Source organism: Sarcophilus harrisii, chromosome 2 (genome assembly GCF_902635505.1).
Source record: "Sarcophilus harrisii chromosome 2, mSarHar1.11, whole genome shotgun sequence".
Lineage (NCBI taxonomy): Eukaryota > Metazoa > Chordata > Mammalia > Dasyuromorphia > Dasyuridae > Sarcophilus > Sarcophilus harrisii.
Window position 1 is genome coordinate 595,271,229 of NC_045427.1, and position 16,196 is coordinate 595,287,424.

The following is a 16,196-nucleotide window of genomic DNA, read 5'->3' on the forward strand; positions in this document are numbered from 1 at the left end:
GCAAGACATTAAAGGAGAATGGCCTGTACAACAAAAAAACCAAAAACAAAACACCCAAAAAGTACCTTTGACTGTAACGAGGGAAGGTTTCAGATTCTGCAGGGTACAGAAAAATGGTGGTGAATAGCCAGATGGACCAGTGGAAAGAGAGACTTCTTTTCCTGACGGTTTTCCCAGGGCAGTCCTGGATGGGTGTGGTTTGGTAAAGAGCTGGAATTGAAACAAACAAAAAAATCTACAAAACAAAATTCAACAAAGAGATAGGGAAATGCATTTTAGAACAATAAAGTCATAATTTTGTGTGTATTTACTTTCCCATGATCTTGACATAGAAATTACTTAGGTATATAAAAGAAAAAAGAATTGGGGTGGGGAACAAGTTTCAATTTAATTTCCTCTTGGATAAAGTAGAGGTGGTAGAAAGATGTTAAACAGTAGGTAATATGAATATAGTTGGGGTTTTTTCCTCTACATAATAGGTACTTACTTAATCCTCTTTTTGGACAGTTGGGCTTGAAGACTGATGCTTTCCTATGAGATGCAGGTATAGCTGGAATCTGACTAGCACAGAGTAGGTATTTAATATTTGCTGAATTAGACTGAAAAGTTCAAAAGGCCTATACCTTTCCTTAGAAATGTAGATTTAAAGAAACCCTGGTATCCTTGGCAACTTTTGCTAAGATAGATAATATCTCAAATAATAGAATATAAAAGTTGTACGGATGTAAGAATTGTAAGAGATCATTTATTTTAATTTGATCTAATATAGAAATCTAGTCTGCTGTATCTTTGATAAGTGGTCATTTTGCCTCTGGTTGGATACTTTCACTGAAAAGGAGTGCACTGTCTAATAAGACAGCTTATCCCATTTTTAAATAGCTCTAATTATTAGGAAGTAGTTCTTTTTATTAAACTATCTACCTTGCTTTATTTTTTGCCACAGATCCTAATTCTTGCATTTTGAGTCAAGAGGAACAATTCTACATTAGATGCAAGAGGAGGAATAGAGAGTGGGAGTGAATGGGACAAGAATAGTGAAAGACAAATCTTATTTTGTTTAGTTTTTCTTGACTAAGAAAAATTATGTCCAGTCCTACATGAATAGAACAAAAGCAACTAAAATGAAATTCTTCCTCTTTTAAAGAGACAGGTAAAAAGCCTTTCATGAATTCAAGTTGCCATACCTGGACCATATCCCAAGGTGTTTTAATAATTGACAAATCATAGAGAATAGGAAAAGGAAAGGCAAATGTGGTCCATATTTTTTTTTAAAAGAGTTAAAAAGGGAGGGAAGTAACAGGAAGAATGGAAAGCTGGTAAGGAGCCAGGTTATGAAGAACTTTAAATGCCAAATAGAGGTTTTGATGTTTAAGCTTAAAGATAATAGTCATAAGAACATTAGAATTTATTAAATGGGAGCAGAAGAGTGTGTGTGTCATGGTACATTTTAGGAAAATGACTATTTTGGCAGTTAAGTGGAAGATAGACTAGAGCAAAGAGAGATTGAAAGCAGGGAAATTAATTAGACACTAACAGAAAATTTTAGAAGCAAGGCAAGTTTTGGAGTAAAATAACTGCTTCTTCTTTGAACATGTGAGTTTAAGGTTCCTACAGGAGATGTGGGTCTGTAGCTAGGAAGAGAGTTGGATACATTGGTCAGAGAATTATTGTGGAGAGGAGATTATTGAACTATTGAGATCAACAATTGAGATCTTATAGAGGAACAAGAGAAGAGGGCCAAGGATAGATCCTTGGAAAGAATTTCCACTTTTCTGGGTTTAAAGAATAAATTTTACAAGTACCAGACAGGTTAGACATGGGTAGCTGCCATGTAAAAAGTAAATAGTAAAAAGTGCATAGGAGGTTTAGTGAACTACAAGGTCCTTCTGAGTCAATAATATGACATGGAAGTCAGCAAAAGAAAGACAACAGTGCAATTACAGGCCCTGCTAATACAAGAAAAATGGTGTGGGTCCCACTATTCTGCTCTATGCAGGACAGGAGCCCAGGCAGGTTAGGGCAACTGGATGGAGAGGGGATTTGAAACCATGACTATGGACTAGCTCAAGGAACTGGAGATATTTTGCCCAGAAAAGAGAAATTAAGAGTGATTTTTTTCCAATCCCAGAGACAAAGAATAGAGTCCAAAAAAGGAGAGTTCTTTGAGAAACAGGGGAGTATCAAAAGAGGCTTTGCAGAGAATTTAGAGGACCACTTGTTGGGGACAATATGAAAAGGATTCTGCTTCAGGTAGAATTGAACTAACTCACTTGGGAGGTTTTTTCTTACTCTTAGTTTCTCTGCTCCTATGCTTCTTTTTCCCTTTCCAGAATGAGAGTTCTTCTAATGTTTGAGAATATAATGAGGCTACCTATGTCTTGTTTTCAAATCCCAGGAAAACATCTTTGAAAAGGTCTTACTATTTTTCATTATCTATTATGATTTCACACCCTATCTCTATTTTGATTTGCTCTGGTTTATCTATCTCCCTCTTAAATGTGGTGCTTAGACTTACATAAATCATGCAGCTTAAGACAGTTCATTAATTGATTAAGTGATTGATTCACTTATTTATCATTTATTAATTCATTTTGGCAACTTTATTTGACATTCAAGTAAAAAAAGTCTCCTCAATTCCTGTTTAAAAAAAGTTTTAGCTGACAACATAAATTTAGTACAAGAAAAATCCACAAATCTTGGGAAGAAACTTATTCTGCTGGTAGGGTCAACATGTGATCTTAATTTTTCTACTTTAAATAAAATATTTTTCTCAGTTTGCCTCAGTCAGTTCTGTTCTCTGCATCCTCTTTCATTATAAAAGAATTTTATGCAATTTGAGATCATATATGATGTTTTAATAGTATTTATTCAAACAAGCCAAAGACCACATGGGGAGAAAGTCATCAATGGCCTTTAATAATCTTCCCATATTCGTTTGTCTTTGACTTCTATTGGTTAACTGTCTTTAATGCCAAATTTTGTGGAAGAGAGTAAAGATGTCTAAAAATGAGACCACCCAATTTGAATGATCTCATTCTAAGTCCAAATGCTGTCTTCCAAAGCAAAGCAGTGCTGGAGGTAAGAAAGGCTCAATATATTTCCTTCTCAGAGTATTACTCAATTTTGCAATCTTTTTTCTCCTTTCCCTATCTTCTTCCCATTTAACAATTTAAACTACTCATTATCATCTACCATTGAATTTCTTTCCACTTTGTATTCTCACAATCCTTGCTTTATAAAACTCCAACTCTGGACTGCCCCCAATATTCCATCTTTTCACTTCTTATGTGCTAGAAAAAGTTATATAATTATGTTAAGTGAGTTCACTAAAAACTTAATGTTTTTTAACTGGGTCCTCATGGCAGCAAAGGCTTAATTGAATTTCTATTACATTCCTTACACCAGCTTTTCCAAACTTCTCAAATCTGCCATAGTACAGTAATTGAGCCTTTCACTTCTTTCAGTAGAAAACCTCACCTCATACTTTACTAAGAAAACTGAAGCCAATCAACACAAACTTCTTCTAAATTCCTATTCTATATCTCCAGAATCTTTGACCTTTACCTTCTTTATTTTCTACCTCCAGTGAAGGGATAAACTTTTTCCTATGACTAACCTTTTCATCTCTATGTGGGTGACTCCATGCTCTATGAACCTGTCCTTAGTCCCAAGTTCCAGTCTCATGTCAACAATGAGCAAATAAACATTTCAAACTGGATATTGCCTTGCTATCTAAAACTTCGTATGTCCCAAACAGAATTGATTGTTTTCTCAAACAAAACAAGCTAATTCTTCCTCCTAACTTCCTCCTTCCTTCCCAACTTCTGTTGGGGGCAGTATCATCAGACATCCAAGATTGCAGTCCTGGAGTTATTTGATTCTCTTCCCTGTCCCTCATCTCCCATATCCAAACAATTGCCAAGTCTTCTTAATTCCATCTCAACAACATCTTATTATACAAATATATATATATATATATACACATATTATATATAATATACACATATATACAGATATTTAATATATATTTTATATGTATATGTATATATACACATACATAATAATATTATAATATATACTATGTAAGTATATTATTAATATGTTATCTATCATATATATATGTTATCTATCTAACTATCTATCTATCTATCTAATCTATCTATTAGATAGATAGATTGATTGATAGATAACATAACATATATATATGTGTGTATATATATATATATATATATATATATATATATATACTCAGAATGTATACTTGATCATTATTGATGTGAGATTGGAGATTGGGATAAATCATGGAGCTTGGAGTCACCCCACATAGAGATGAAAATAGAATCCGTGGGAACTGAAGAGACCACTAAGAAATACAGTAGAAGAAAACACACACACACACACACACACACACACACACACACACATATACACACATATTATCCCATTCTCTCCACTTATAGAATCACCACTCTAGGTCCTAATACCCTTTGTCTAGACTGCTGCAATAGCCTCCTAATTGACCTACTCTGTCATCTTGTCTCTGTAACTTACAATCTAACCTTTACAAGATCTCAACTTGTTATTTTTAAAACATAGGCATGTCTCGCCTGTAGACAAATTATCAAGTTCAACACTTAAAATTTGTCAAAATTCATTACTCTTCTTCATAATATAGTTCCCACCCATAGAAATAGTGGCAATAATGATTTTAAAACATCCTTAAATAAATTATTTTTTCTTCTCACAGTAAAACTGAAACATTTCATGTGAATCCTTATAAATGTTTTTAAAAATCATTAAAACCACAGATTTTGTTCAGCACACAAAATCTGATTTATATTGGCTCAGGCCTTATTTCTTTAAGCTGCTTATATTGCCTCCAAATTATTCCCACTTGATTCTGTAACTCCCCAAATGCATATAATAAGAGATCATACAAGTTTCTCCATTAAATTTCTACCCACAAGGACTTTCAAGGAGCTTTTATCAATAGAATCCATGTAATTTATCTCTGGGCTTATCTTTCAGACTCATAAAGTTTGCCTGATTTCCTTTACCTTCCAGAAACTCTATTTATGGATGATTATATTCAAGAATATAACATTTTTGAGATAGATCTAAATCTAGAGTATATAAGTAGGAGTGGATTGAATAAGTACTCACCTATGTTATACATGGATTAGGTCAGATAAAAGAATAAATATACTTTTCCTTGGTGTGAAAAGGCATGATAAAAATGGAGTCATCCAGAATACCTGAAACTTCATCAGAAGATACAGAAGACAATACAGAAATATACTGTCTTCCTCCCACTCTTTTCTGATGTTTGTGGCCCCAGGAGTTAAAAGTCATGATTGCTAGTAAATAAGATTGCAGACTTTAACATCTTCTCCCTTGATCAGGTCATAGCATTATGTGATCCAGTTTTCTTAACCTCTAAGGAAATCTTGTGCCAAATTCTTGATACAAATGTGCTTATTTAAGAAGACAAAATAAAACATATACTGCACCTGTTTAGGTATCTGCCCAAAGTTGCTGACAAATCCCAGGATGGTACTCTTAATGAGGGGATCGGTGACATTATGAAGGTCCATCTTGTCCCCGTAGAAGTAGGGGTGAAAGGTATTAACAGCCTCCACTGCTGCTGGTCCATGTTGCTTATACCCAAAAATCAAGTCTATCCAGTGGTGCAGGTTGGCACTAACAAAGTCACTTTCCAGAGCCTGAAACCATGATTTAGGAAACAGTGAACAGAATGCAGAATTCCCTGATGCATTTATGATATCCTGGGGTCATTGATGGAGGGACCTCAGGGGGCCAAGTGCTCTCATCCCCTCTATTTGCCAAGGAGACCTAGAGACGTTAGGTAATTGGTTCAAAGATTTGACTTCATTTCATTCCAAACATTTCATACGTGACACAATTTGGTGGAAAGAATACAGTGGGTTTAGAGAGAGAGGACTTGGATTCAAATCCAGCTGTGTCATCAGGGTGACCTTAGAAAAGTCAGTTCACTTTTCTGGTCTAACATTTCCTCATCTTAAAATGGAGGGTTGCCCTGATGAACTGTGCAGTCTCTTCTACGTCTCTCATTCTGTGATCCCACACATTTGAGCGTGTTTGCTTTGGTCACTCAGAACAAGCCTCACGGGATGATTCTGATGAGGGATTACACCTCTGCCCAGGATGGGAGCCAAATAGGCTAACATATTAATTACCCATCGAGTTCTCTAATTCCTGTCAGCCAGAGAAAGCCAGCACACAGTGATGGCTCTCCACCCTCTGTGTGCTTCATCTACTTTATAAAATCATTATAAAATCAAGGCAGGAATGTAACTGTATAAGGGACGCTTGGGCCTCTGGCATGAACTCAAGGGCCTTGGCCAAAAAAATTGGTGACCGCAAGAAGAGGTATGGAGTAGCCCTATATAGTGCCATTTTAAAAAGAGATGTACCTAGTGAAGGTACCTAGGTGCACAAATGCCCAAAATCAGGTAGCTTGGACAGATGTCCTAAGGCCCACATCTTGATGCACACATTAGAAACTCTCCCACTGCAGCTACTTAGCTTCATCAGCTGTAGAAGTGACACAGTGGATACAGTACAAGGTGCAGTCAGGAAATTTTATCTTTCTGCATTCAAATCTGGTCTCACACTTACTAGCTAGGTGACCCTGTGAAAATCACTTAACCCTGTTTGCCTCGGTCTCCTCATCTGGACAATGAGCTGAGGAAGGAAATGGCCAACCTTTTTAGTATCTTTGCCAAGAAAACCTCAAATAGGGTCAGGAAGAGTAGGGCACAGTTGAAAACAACTAAACAACACTAAGCTATGGAACAATGGGCATTTTCAATAGCATGAAGATATGATTTTAACATGGGTTAGTCAACAATTCAATATTTATTGTAGGTAGTGAAACAGCCAAATGAAAATTATGTAGAATTGGTCATTCTACCATTCAATCATATTCCTAAAATAATTCCTGTGAACAATAGAAGTGGTAAAGGTACAGGAATCAGCACCTTAGCTTTATTTCATTTCATTTAAGAGCCACCCATTTGTGGTAGGGTAGGGAAGAGCATCATTTGTATGACTCGGAGAAATCCTTCCAACCAGATAGGAATGGGGCACAAGATTAGTTGATGGAAGGGGAGAATATAAGGAAATGATGGTATCCTCGACAGGGTTAATGCAAATATAACTCTGAGAGAGATCTCAGAAGACCATCTAGCCATCTAGTTATTTTAAAGATCTGAAAAAAATGAGACCTGGGTGGTGAAGGGCTCTGTAATGAGCCAAAGTTTATAAAAGTCATGACATCAAAGACAGGTTTTGAACCCAGTTTCTCACTCCAAAGTTAGAGCTATTTGCACCGTATTATGCTGCCTCCTAAGCACTTCCATGGATCAGTAAGAAGACGCTATTGGGGGGTTCTGACTAGAGAAGGAGATAAAGATGAAGGAACTGAAGACTAATTTTTATTCCACCTTTTAACTTGTGCTCACCAAGAGATATAGTGCCACCTATTCCAGCCTGAAATTAGTTGACTTAGAGGCATTGGGATAATGATTCAGCTCACAGGGCAGATTAGTAAAGCCCAGCCCAGCTGGTCTGAGTCATCCTGTCCAAAGCTGTAATTACTGTACAAGGTTAGACAAGCAGCAAATGTTCCATGCTGCTTGTCTGTTGTCCCTGGTCCAGGAAGTTAAAGGCATTGGCCCTAAACCTAGTCTAATAAATAGGTAGGCTGCTGTGTGACTTGTGTGAAAATGTCACGTAGAGCCATGTACCAAAGACTTGGGCAAGGGGAGGCAGGGCTTTCCTGGTATAATTACCTTCTGTTCTGAGAAGAGAGAAGTGCTCTTGCCAATCGCAAGGGCCAGACCTTGCTACTTCAAGGTGTTTTAGCAACAGACCAGGGATCTATCATCTTTATCAGTTCCTACAGAAGATGAGTATTCTCCTTTCTAATTTTGAGTAATTGCCCAGGTACCCCGTTTCTACGGTAGGATCACCAGGAAAGGAAACTGAGTCTGCAGGGTTTATTTCTATCACTGGCACACACAAAATTATAGGGCTGGTTGGCTCTTTCGGGCTCTACCTTAATAGTCTTTTTTTGATAATACAAAAAGTACCAGGTCCCTTTCCTCTCCTTGAGGAGTTCAGGGTCTGGTCCTTCTCACTGACTCTAGGATGCAGAAAAGCTGTAAGATGATTAATTCTTAAAATCTATTTTACTTGGAAGCCTGTTTGAGCAATCAGGTTGAAGTTTGATTTTGATAGAAAAAACCTGGTTTCAATAACTATATGGTTTCATTATTAAATTAAACAATGTAGATGGAAATAGGGGATAGAAAAATTCGATTTCAAGTGGATACTCACCTGCCTGTGTAGGCTGATAAATTTCTGAGGATCTCCCTCAGCCCATGCTGGGAGAAGGACATCATCTAGGATAGTTCCATCCTGCATGCAGCCTGCAAAAGTTTAAAAGTAGGAAATTAAGTCTGAATTAATTTGAGTGTTAATCATTTTGAAAAAGAATTCTGCTATTCTCTATAGTTTTATTCACTCATCAAATATCCAAGTGGTGCCCAATGACAGGCAGCTTGGTATAGTGGCTTGAGAACTGGTTTTCAAGCTAAGTAAGATCTGTCTTCCTGCCCCAACTTTACCACAAACTGGCTTTAGGTAAGTCACACAATCTCTCAGACGGGTAGTAGGAAGCCCTCTAAAGCTATAAGTTGTAGAGAGAGGAGTAACCGGCATTTTTGGAGGGTGTTTCCTTACCTCCTCCCCCTCCAAATGTTCCTTATATCAGTGAACTCTGATCAATGCAGTAGACTCATATGACTTCAAAGGACATGATATCAAGAATTTCCATCTCCTGACAGAGAGATGAAAGACTAAACATGTGGAATAAAGTATGCATTTTTGGATGTGGCCAGTGTACTTGACTGTGAATACTTTCATAAAGTTTCAGTTTTGTTTTGTTTTGTTTTGTTTTGTTTTGTTTTCTTAATGTATGGGGAGAGTACAGGGAGAGAAAATAAATGTTAATTTTTCAAATGTTTAGTTAAAAAAAAACAGATCTAGTCCATATCTTTATCCTCCATATAATATATTCTTTAGCACTATATAAGATGTTATCCATAACCACTGTAATTAAATTTATGTTGTATGGGCAATTGGACAGCACAAGCACAGTGCATAAAGCACTGGATTTGTAGTCAGGGAGACTTTAGATTAAATTCTCTCTCAGCCACTTATTAGTTGTAATGACCCTGGCAAATCACTTCACTTCTGTCTGTCTTGTTTTCCCCATCTGTAAAAGGAGGAATAATAATAGCATCTATTTTCTAAGGTTGTTATAAGGATCAAATGAGATAAAAAACTATACCCACATATCCCTATATATATATATATATATATATATATAAAATATATATTGTGTGTGTGTGGTTTTTAAATATATATGTGTGTATATGTATGCACACACATTTTAATACACATATATGCACACATATACACAGCACTTTAAAACAACAGTAAGTTTCACTAAAGTCCTTCTCTGATGCCTGATTTTGACGTGTAGGTAACACTGAATGCTTGAAGGCTGAAGAATTGAAGAATTATGGAAGCTTGGCACTAGGGCTCATTATTGAGGAGCAGAGTTAGAAGAAGATCTTAGCTACTTAATGAGAAGGTACAAAATGTATTCTTCTGCCAGCAAAAGCTATGAATTTTAAGAGATGGATAAAGACTGTCTTTTAACATTGTATACTGAAGATATAGTTTCCAAAGGGAAGGTCCAAAAAAGGACAAGGATGATGACATGGTGATGACAACTATTATTAATGGAAACAATATAAATAATAGCTGATAAATAGATAAGCTTTATGGATCTACAAAATGATATATAAATTAAATATATAATACATATGTATATACTATAATATTTCATTTGATTCTCACAAAACCCTGTAAGATCAGTGTCATCATTGTTATCATTATCCCCATTTTACAGATAAGTTCTAGCTGCTCATTCCTTTTAAAAAGTTACTTTTTTTGTCTGTTCCTTAAAGCTTTGAAAATGAGTATATATTAAAAATAAATTAAAGACATAATTATAGTAGGAACAATAAAAGCAGTCTTTAGAATGCATAACTTCCTTTATCTCCCAGGATCCCAAAGCACTTTATAAGTGTGACAAGTTTATTAGTAATTTTCTACTGAGATTAAAATTGGTGGCTCTTCAATGGTTCCTTGATAACACAGCAGGATGAGTTGGGTGGAAAGCTAAAGAAAACATAATGGATTTTGTACAAGATAGAGAGCTGGAATTGGATTCAAGCTCTGACTGGCATCTTCAACATTTATTTAAACACAAGCACTTAACCTTTGAGTCTCAGTTTACCTATTTGTAAAATGAGGGTAATTTTCCATTACAAAGTCCCTCAGGGTAGTTGTTAAAAAAAAAAAAAAAAAGCCCGCAGTTAATCTTTAAGTGCAAGAGTAAGTTAATAGTTATTTTTCAATGAAAATTTTTAAAGCACTCTATAGGCAAGGTACCGTGCCTGGTGCTGGAGATACAAAGGTAGAAAATAAGACCAATTTTGGTTTCAAACAGATTCTACCTTATTTAGTTGATACTGCATATATATAGATAAGCATGCATTATATACCAACTAATAGAAATTAATTTCAAGATGGAGAAAACAATGACAATTGGGGGCATCGAGTAAATCTTGTGAAGGAAGTGTAATCTGAGTGGTGCTTTGGAGGAAGCTAGGAATTCTATGAAGTAGTAGATAAACACAATCCATATATGAAAAGAAGGGAATAGGGTGTCTATGTAAAGGCATCAAATCACATGAGAAAAGCTAGTAGGTCAATTTGACAGGAATGGACAATGGAAGCTTGAACAGAAAGACTGAAATAAAGCCCCTTAGAGATGTATTGTGGAAGCTTCTGGATAACAGACAAAAGAGTGAGTCTCTGGTATTTTATCAGATAACTCTTTTATGGCTTAAATAGAAGACTGTTTCCTTGAGACTCAGACTTCTTAAAAGGCACTATCCTCTAACAATTAATCCTGTTGTTTAAATCTGATTTCCTCAACTTGAGGATAGTCTAAGGATATAAATAATGCAAATAGTGAAGTCTTGCTCAATAATGTTTCTCTAATAAAGAAGGCTAAGACTCTTGTTAAGGAAAATAAAAATACTATTGCCCAGATCAGAGCTTCTTTTTCTGCCTCTGCTCTGGTTGGCTTAAACTTCCTTTGATTGTGTCTCATAGCAAGGCAAGTCACAATGAAAATAATACTGTATTTGGACACAGAAACACTGGAATCAAACCCTGTTTCCACTTGGGTTACTAAGCTAGTAAGTCTCGGAGGCTGAATTTGAATTCGTGTCCTTCTGACTCTATCCACTGCACTACCCAGCTCCCCTTTAAATGTTACTTTTAAACTCTTAGGGCTTTGGCTACAAATTTGAATTCTTTATGGAATGCTGCTTCTTTGAATGTATGTTTAGTCAATCTCTTCCATGGTGATTCCAAAAGATGGGGCTTTTCCGATCCCTGGGAATTCCTTAAAGTAACTCCTGGCTTGCCCATGGCCTCTGGTACAGCTTACTCATGATAGGGTTGAAAATCTTCAGTTTTTCTGCTGATATTCAAATTCCTCTTTTTCAGCATCCTGTTTCTTTTCTAGCTGATTGATTATTTCATTACATTTGTCAAGGATCTTCTGCTTCTCTTCATCACCAGTTTTGTCTTGGAGTTTCTCATCCTTGATGGCAGTCAGCATCTTGAAATTTCTGAAAATCCTCGGAAACTCTAGAAAAATGTCCTTGCTGCTTCTCACCTGTAGTCTCATGTTTCTCAGTCTCCTGGACCATGCACTCAGTATCTTTTTTGCTCAGACACTTTGCCCCTGGAGAAGGCGTCTTCTTTTTGCCTATGTTCTTATCCACAGCAGAAACACTGAGGATGCTATTTGCATCGATATCGAATGTTACTTCAGTCTGAGGGACACCCCTGGGAGAAGTGGGATTCCTCGGAACTCAAATGGACCAATCTCATCAGCTCCTTTGCCGTTGCTTTCTCTTTATAAGCCTGGACAAGCGCCCTGGGCTGGTGGTTGGAGCAGGCGGCAAGAGTCCGGGTCAGTGTGGTGAGAATGGCGGTATTGTCTTGGATATCTTGGATCAGAAATGCCAAAGCTCCTGCAGTGGTTTCAATCCCAAGGGAAGGAGGAGTAATACTCCACAGCAGAAGTCCGGCCATTCTCGGATTTACCACATGGCCGCCTGGACGGCCTGATGCTCTGGTGAAACTCCTCACCATTGAAGAAGTCCGGCAGAAGTCTTTGGCCTTGGGGGATTTGGGGGGGCCACCCCCAAAATGAGAACATGACTGATTTGTGTAGTGTAGTGTCTCTTAGAGCCTTTCCATGGTCCAGCATGACGCAGAAGAGGTCAGCCTTCGGCTTTTCAAAATGAGAAGAGAAGTGTGGACGTGGATACCTTCAAGGAGGGTGTCTGTCTCAGTACGGGCGTGGTACTGGAAGAGAAGCTGCACTGTGCCAGCTTGCGAGGGGTACACAGGTTGGTGCACAGGGGCCAGACAGCCCTTGGATCTCCCTGATGTCTTTCTTGTGCTTTCACTTGCATTCAGTGATGAAATGTCAAACTTCTCCCCGCCAGAGTTGGTCTTCCCAAGTGGGGAGCTTGAATTCAAAATTTAAAGTTTCTCTTTTTCACATTTCTCTCAGCAGCAATTGTTTTGTCCCCTCCATAAGCAATAGCAACAGCAGCTGGCTCATTGATGATTTATTACACAATGATACCAGTGATGGTCCCAGCACCTTTGGGGCCTGAAAAATTGAAATGGGTTAGTACTGTGATGGTGGCGTTTATGGTAGCCTTCCCAAGGTAAGCGTCAGCAATTTCTTTCATGCTGAGCAAGAAGATGATTCTGAATAGAAATTGTTGGTCTATTCTTTGTACTGCATTTAGATCTTAAGCCTGGCTGCATCATTCACCACCATGAAAGGCCAGGGCTTCATGTCTGACTGTGTAATCCGGCCATCAGATCTGGGGCTAATCAGGCATTTTGCATCAAAGGCTGTGTTGGGGTTCCTTACCACTTGATTTTCTACAGCATCACTGATTGTACATTCTGTGTCAGCGAAGCCTGGCACAAAGCTGTTTCCTTGGTCCTTAGCAGTGATCTCTATTTTGCCATGCTGGAAGAATCCTTGATGGGAATAAATGGTCCCAGACTAGTGCCAGCTGCAGGTCTTTTGAATGGAGACATTGGGGCATCATAGCTAACCTTTGTGGAACAAGAAGAGTTGCTGTTTCCCCAAGAAACACTATTCTACTATTTAAAATGTACTTATCCCAGAAGGGGGGTGATCTGTATGACAACCCATGGTATTCTGTACCCTGACAAGCAGAGGGATATGGGCCAAAATAATGGTGGCACAGTGCTTCTGGAAAGGGGAAAGGAGAGGATCTGGCAACAGGAGGAGGTGATGCTTCTAAAGATGACCCTTCCCCAGGTGGGCTGTTATCACAAAAGTTCCAGGAATTTACTCAAAGAAGATGTGTAGGTAAAACAGCTGAGAATCCGATAGATACCCTTTTCACCAAAGGACCATCAGCACAAGTTGGAACCCCAAAACACTAGACAATTAGAGGGAGAGGACTTTTTATATTTATTCTGCCACCTAGTGACAGCCGCCTTTTGTGGGGAAGTGGTGGGAAGTTGACTTGCTCTTCACTCACTGGAAAGTTAGTAAAAATTTCCATAGGTTAGTGCCATAGAAAAAGGAAGAGTTCACATTCTGTTTCCCACTGACTTCTGCTAACTCACCAAATTCAACATCATTGCAGTTGGTTAAAAATTCAGACAAGTAGAAGAATTCTGGAATCAGTTCCCTGACATCACTCATGTTCTCACTGGATGCCGACTCCCACGTGTTTTTCACACTGTGGAACATCCTGTCGGCCACGTCAAAGCTTCCACCCTACAAAAAGGGAAAAAATACAGAAAAGAGAGTGTTTCATTTGGAATCTGAGGATGCTTTATGGCATGTAAAGTTTTATAGCCAACATCTACTCAATGCAGAAGGCACTTAGTAAATAGTAAAATAAATCTTTTATTTTTAAAACAATCTTGAGAAGGGATATTGGAAGAAGAGAAATGACCCTTGGCCATAAAATGTTTAACCTTGTTTCTTCAAGGTAGAACATAAAATACAATGGGAAAGAACTCTATATTTGGATTCAGAGGCCCTGGGAACAAATCTCGTTTTTGCTAAATCAACCTGTATGGCCCTGAGCAAGTCCTTTTACCTTTCAGATGCCTCAATTTCCTCATTTAAAAAATGAGGCAGTTTGCATGATGTCTAAGCTTTCTTTTTTTTTTTTTTTTTTCAGAATCTAAGCTCACCATGAAGATTAAAACAATTAAAATTTCCCCTCCATCTTCTCCACCACCTTGCTGCCCCCAACAACTCAAATTCTTCTAAGCAAACAAGAGTATGGCACTTGGAGAGGATTTGTATTCTAATCCCAGCCCTTCCAATGACAGCTTCTGGGATCTTGGACAACATCATCTCAGATTCAGTTTCTTTATCTGTGAAATGAGGGTTTTGAACTCAGTGGACTCAGTTCTAAATAAAAGGTCTCATGATCCCAAGAGAAATGCCCCTGGCTGCTAAGAGGAGCCATGGTGCATAAAGGACAGGACCTGGAGAAATGAAAAGTCCCAAATTCAAATTCAGCCTCAGAGGCTTCCTACATGTATGAACTTGCACTAGCCAATTAATTTGTGTCTGAGTCTTTTTTTCTTAACTGAAAAATGGGGATAATAACAGTATTTACTTTGCAGGTTTATTGTGAGAGTTAGATGAGATAATATTTGTAAAGGGCTTTGCATAGTGCATGGGTCCTAGTTGTATTATTCACTTATTTCAGTCATAAATGCCTTTATAACTCTATTGAAGATTTTCTTGGCTAAGATATTAGAGTAATTTGCCTCTCCTTCTCCCATTTTACAGATGAGGAAACTGAGAGAAACATGGTCAAATGACGGTGGGTCAGTTACACAGCTAGTAAATTCTATAGGTACTATATATACATTTATCTACTCCCTTTTCCCAACCAGGACTATCTTCAAATAGAAAGATACCACTTAGAAAGGAAATTGAGCTTTCATTTAATACATCATATTTTTTCTTCTTCTTTAGTTTGAGACCATAGTGAGATTTCTGAGTCTCTCTTCCAGAACAGGGGATTACAGGGAGGCCTGATTGAGCCAGGGAGCCATCTCCGTCCAGTCTAACTCAGACATTGTTTTTACAAGGTCATGTTGTTTTTGATTGTCATCAGGTGGGGGCCCTTTGGAAGCCAATTCAAATTGAAATTAAAACAAAATAAAGGAAACCATAAATAAATCAAAAGCTAACAAGTATCTCATTGAAGTATATTAACGTGGTTTGTAGATTTAATCTGCACAATGCAGAATGTGCCTGCCAGTGATTGATGCTTTTTCATCTTTTTTTTTTTTTTTTTTTTTTTTTGCAGTTTTTATGAGTGCTGATGGTAATCTCCTGAGAAACAATATGATTTGGTAATAAAAAGATTACCTGTATTAAATAAAAATAATATATACATAGAAAATGCTGTTAGTGCTACAAATCTAGTTAAAGATATTACCACAAAGAAAAATGTTATTTTTTTCACAGCTGTCTAATGTATTTTAGCAAAAGTAATATCTTTAAAACTTAAACCTTTATTATTTATAAAGGAAGCAATAACTGATTTTCCTATTTCCTATATTAATAAATTTATTTGCATATATTTGTATCAAAATTAATGGGTTTTCTCACTTCTGGAATGCAAAAAGAAAAGAAAAACAACCTTGGAAGAAAAACCGGGAAAACAATCTAAAGGCTCTTGATATATATTCTCTGGGCTTGTGGGTTCAACTAAACTCTCATGGTTGCTCAGGGTATGCTCCTGCTAGCTCCTTTTCCTTTGTAATATGATTAGAATAAAGCAGGGCGCCTGGTGAGATTATTTTTGAAGAAATTACTTTCTACATCTATAGAGATGGATGGCATGCAAAGCAATGCAGCAAAATGTGACAATAAAATAGAAAAGGCTTATCCAATCAAAGGT

The 16,196-nt window shown here is 37.3% G+C and overlaps 1 protein-coding gene across 4 annotated transcripts in view; it reads right to left on the reverse strand.

Annotated features, from left to right (window-relative positions):
• Positions 1 to 16,196, reverse strand: part of WDFY4 (WDFY family member 4) — a 486,698-nt gene that overhangs the window by 27,615 nt on the left and 442,887 nt on the right. For all 4 annotated transcript variants that reach the window (XM_031956283.1, XM_031956282.1, XM_012539778.3 and 1 more), the window contains 4 exons: positions 13,885 to 14,038; positions 8,383 to 8,474; positions 5,511 to 5,723; positions 66 to 210 (listed from right to left, as the gene is read on the reverse strand). In XM_031956283.1, the coding sequence (XP_031812143.1) occupies positions 66 to 210; positions 5,511 to 5,723; positions 8,383 to 8,474; positions 13,885 to 14,038 (604 nt within the window). The remainder of the gene's footprint in view (positions 1 to 65; positions 211 to 5,510; positions 5,724 to 8,382; positions 8,475 to 13,884; positions 14,039 to 16,196) is intronic.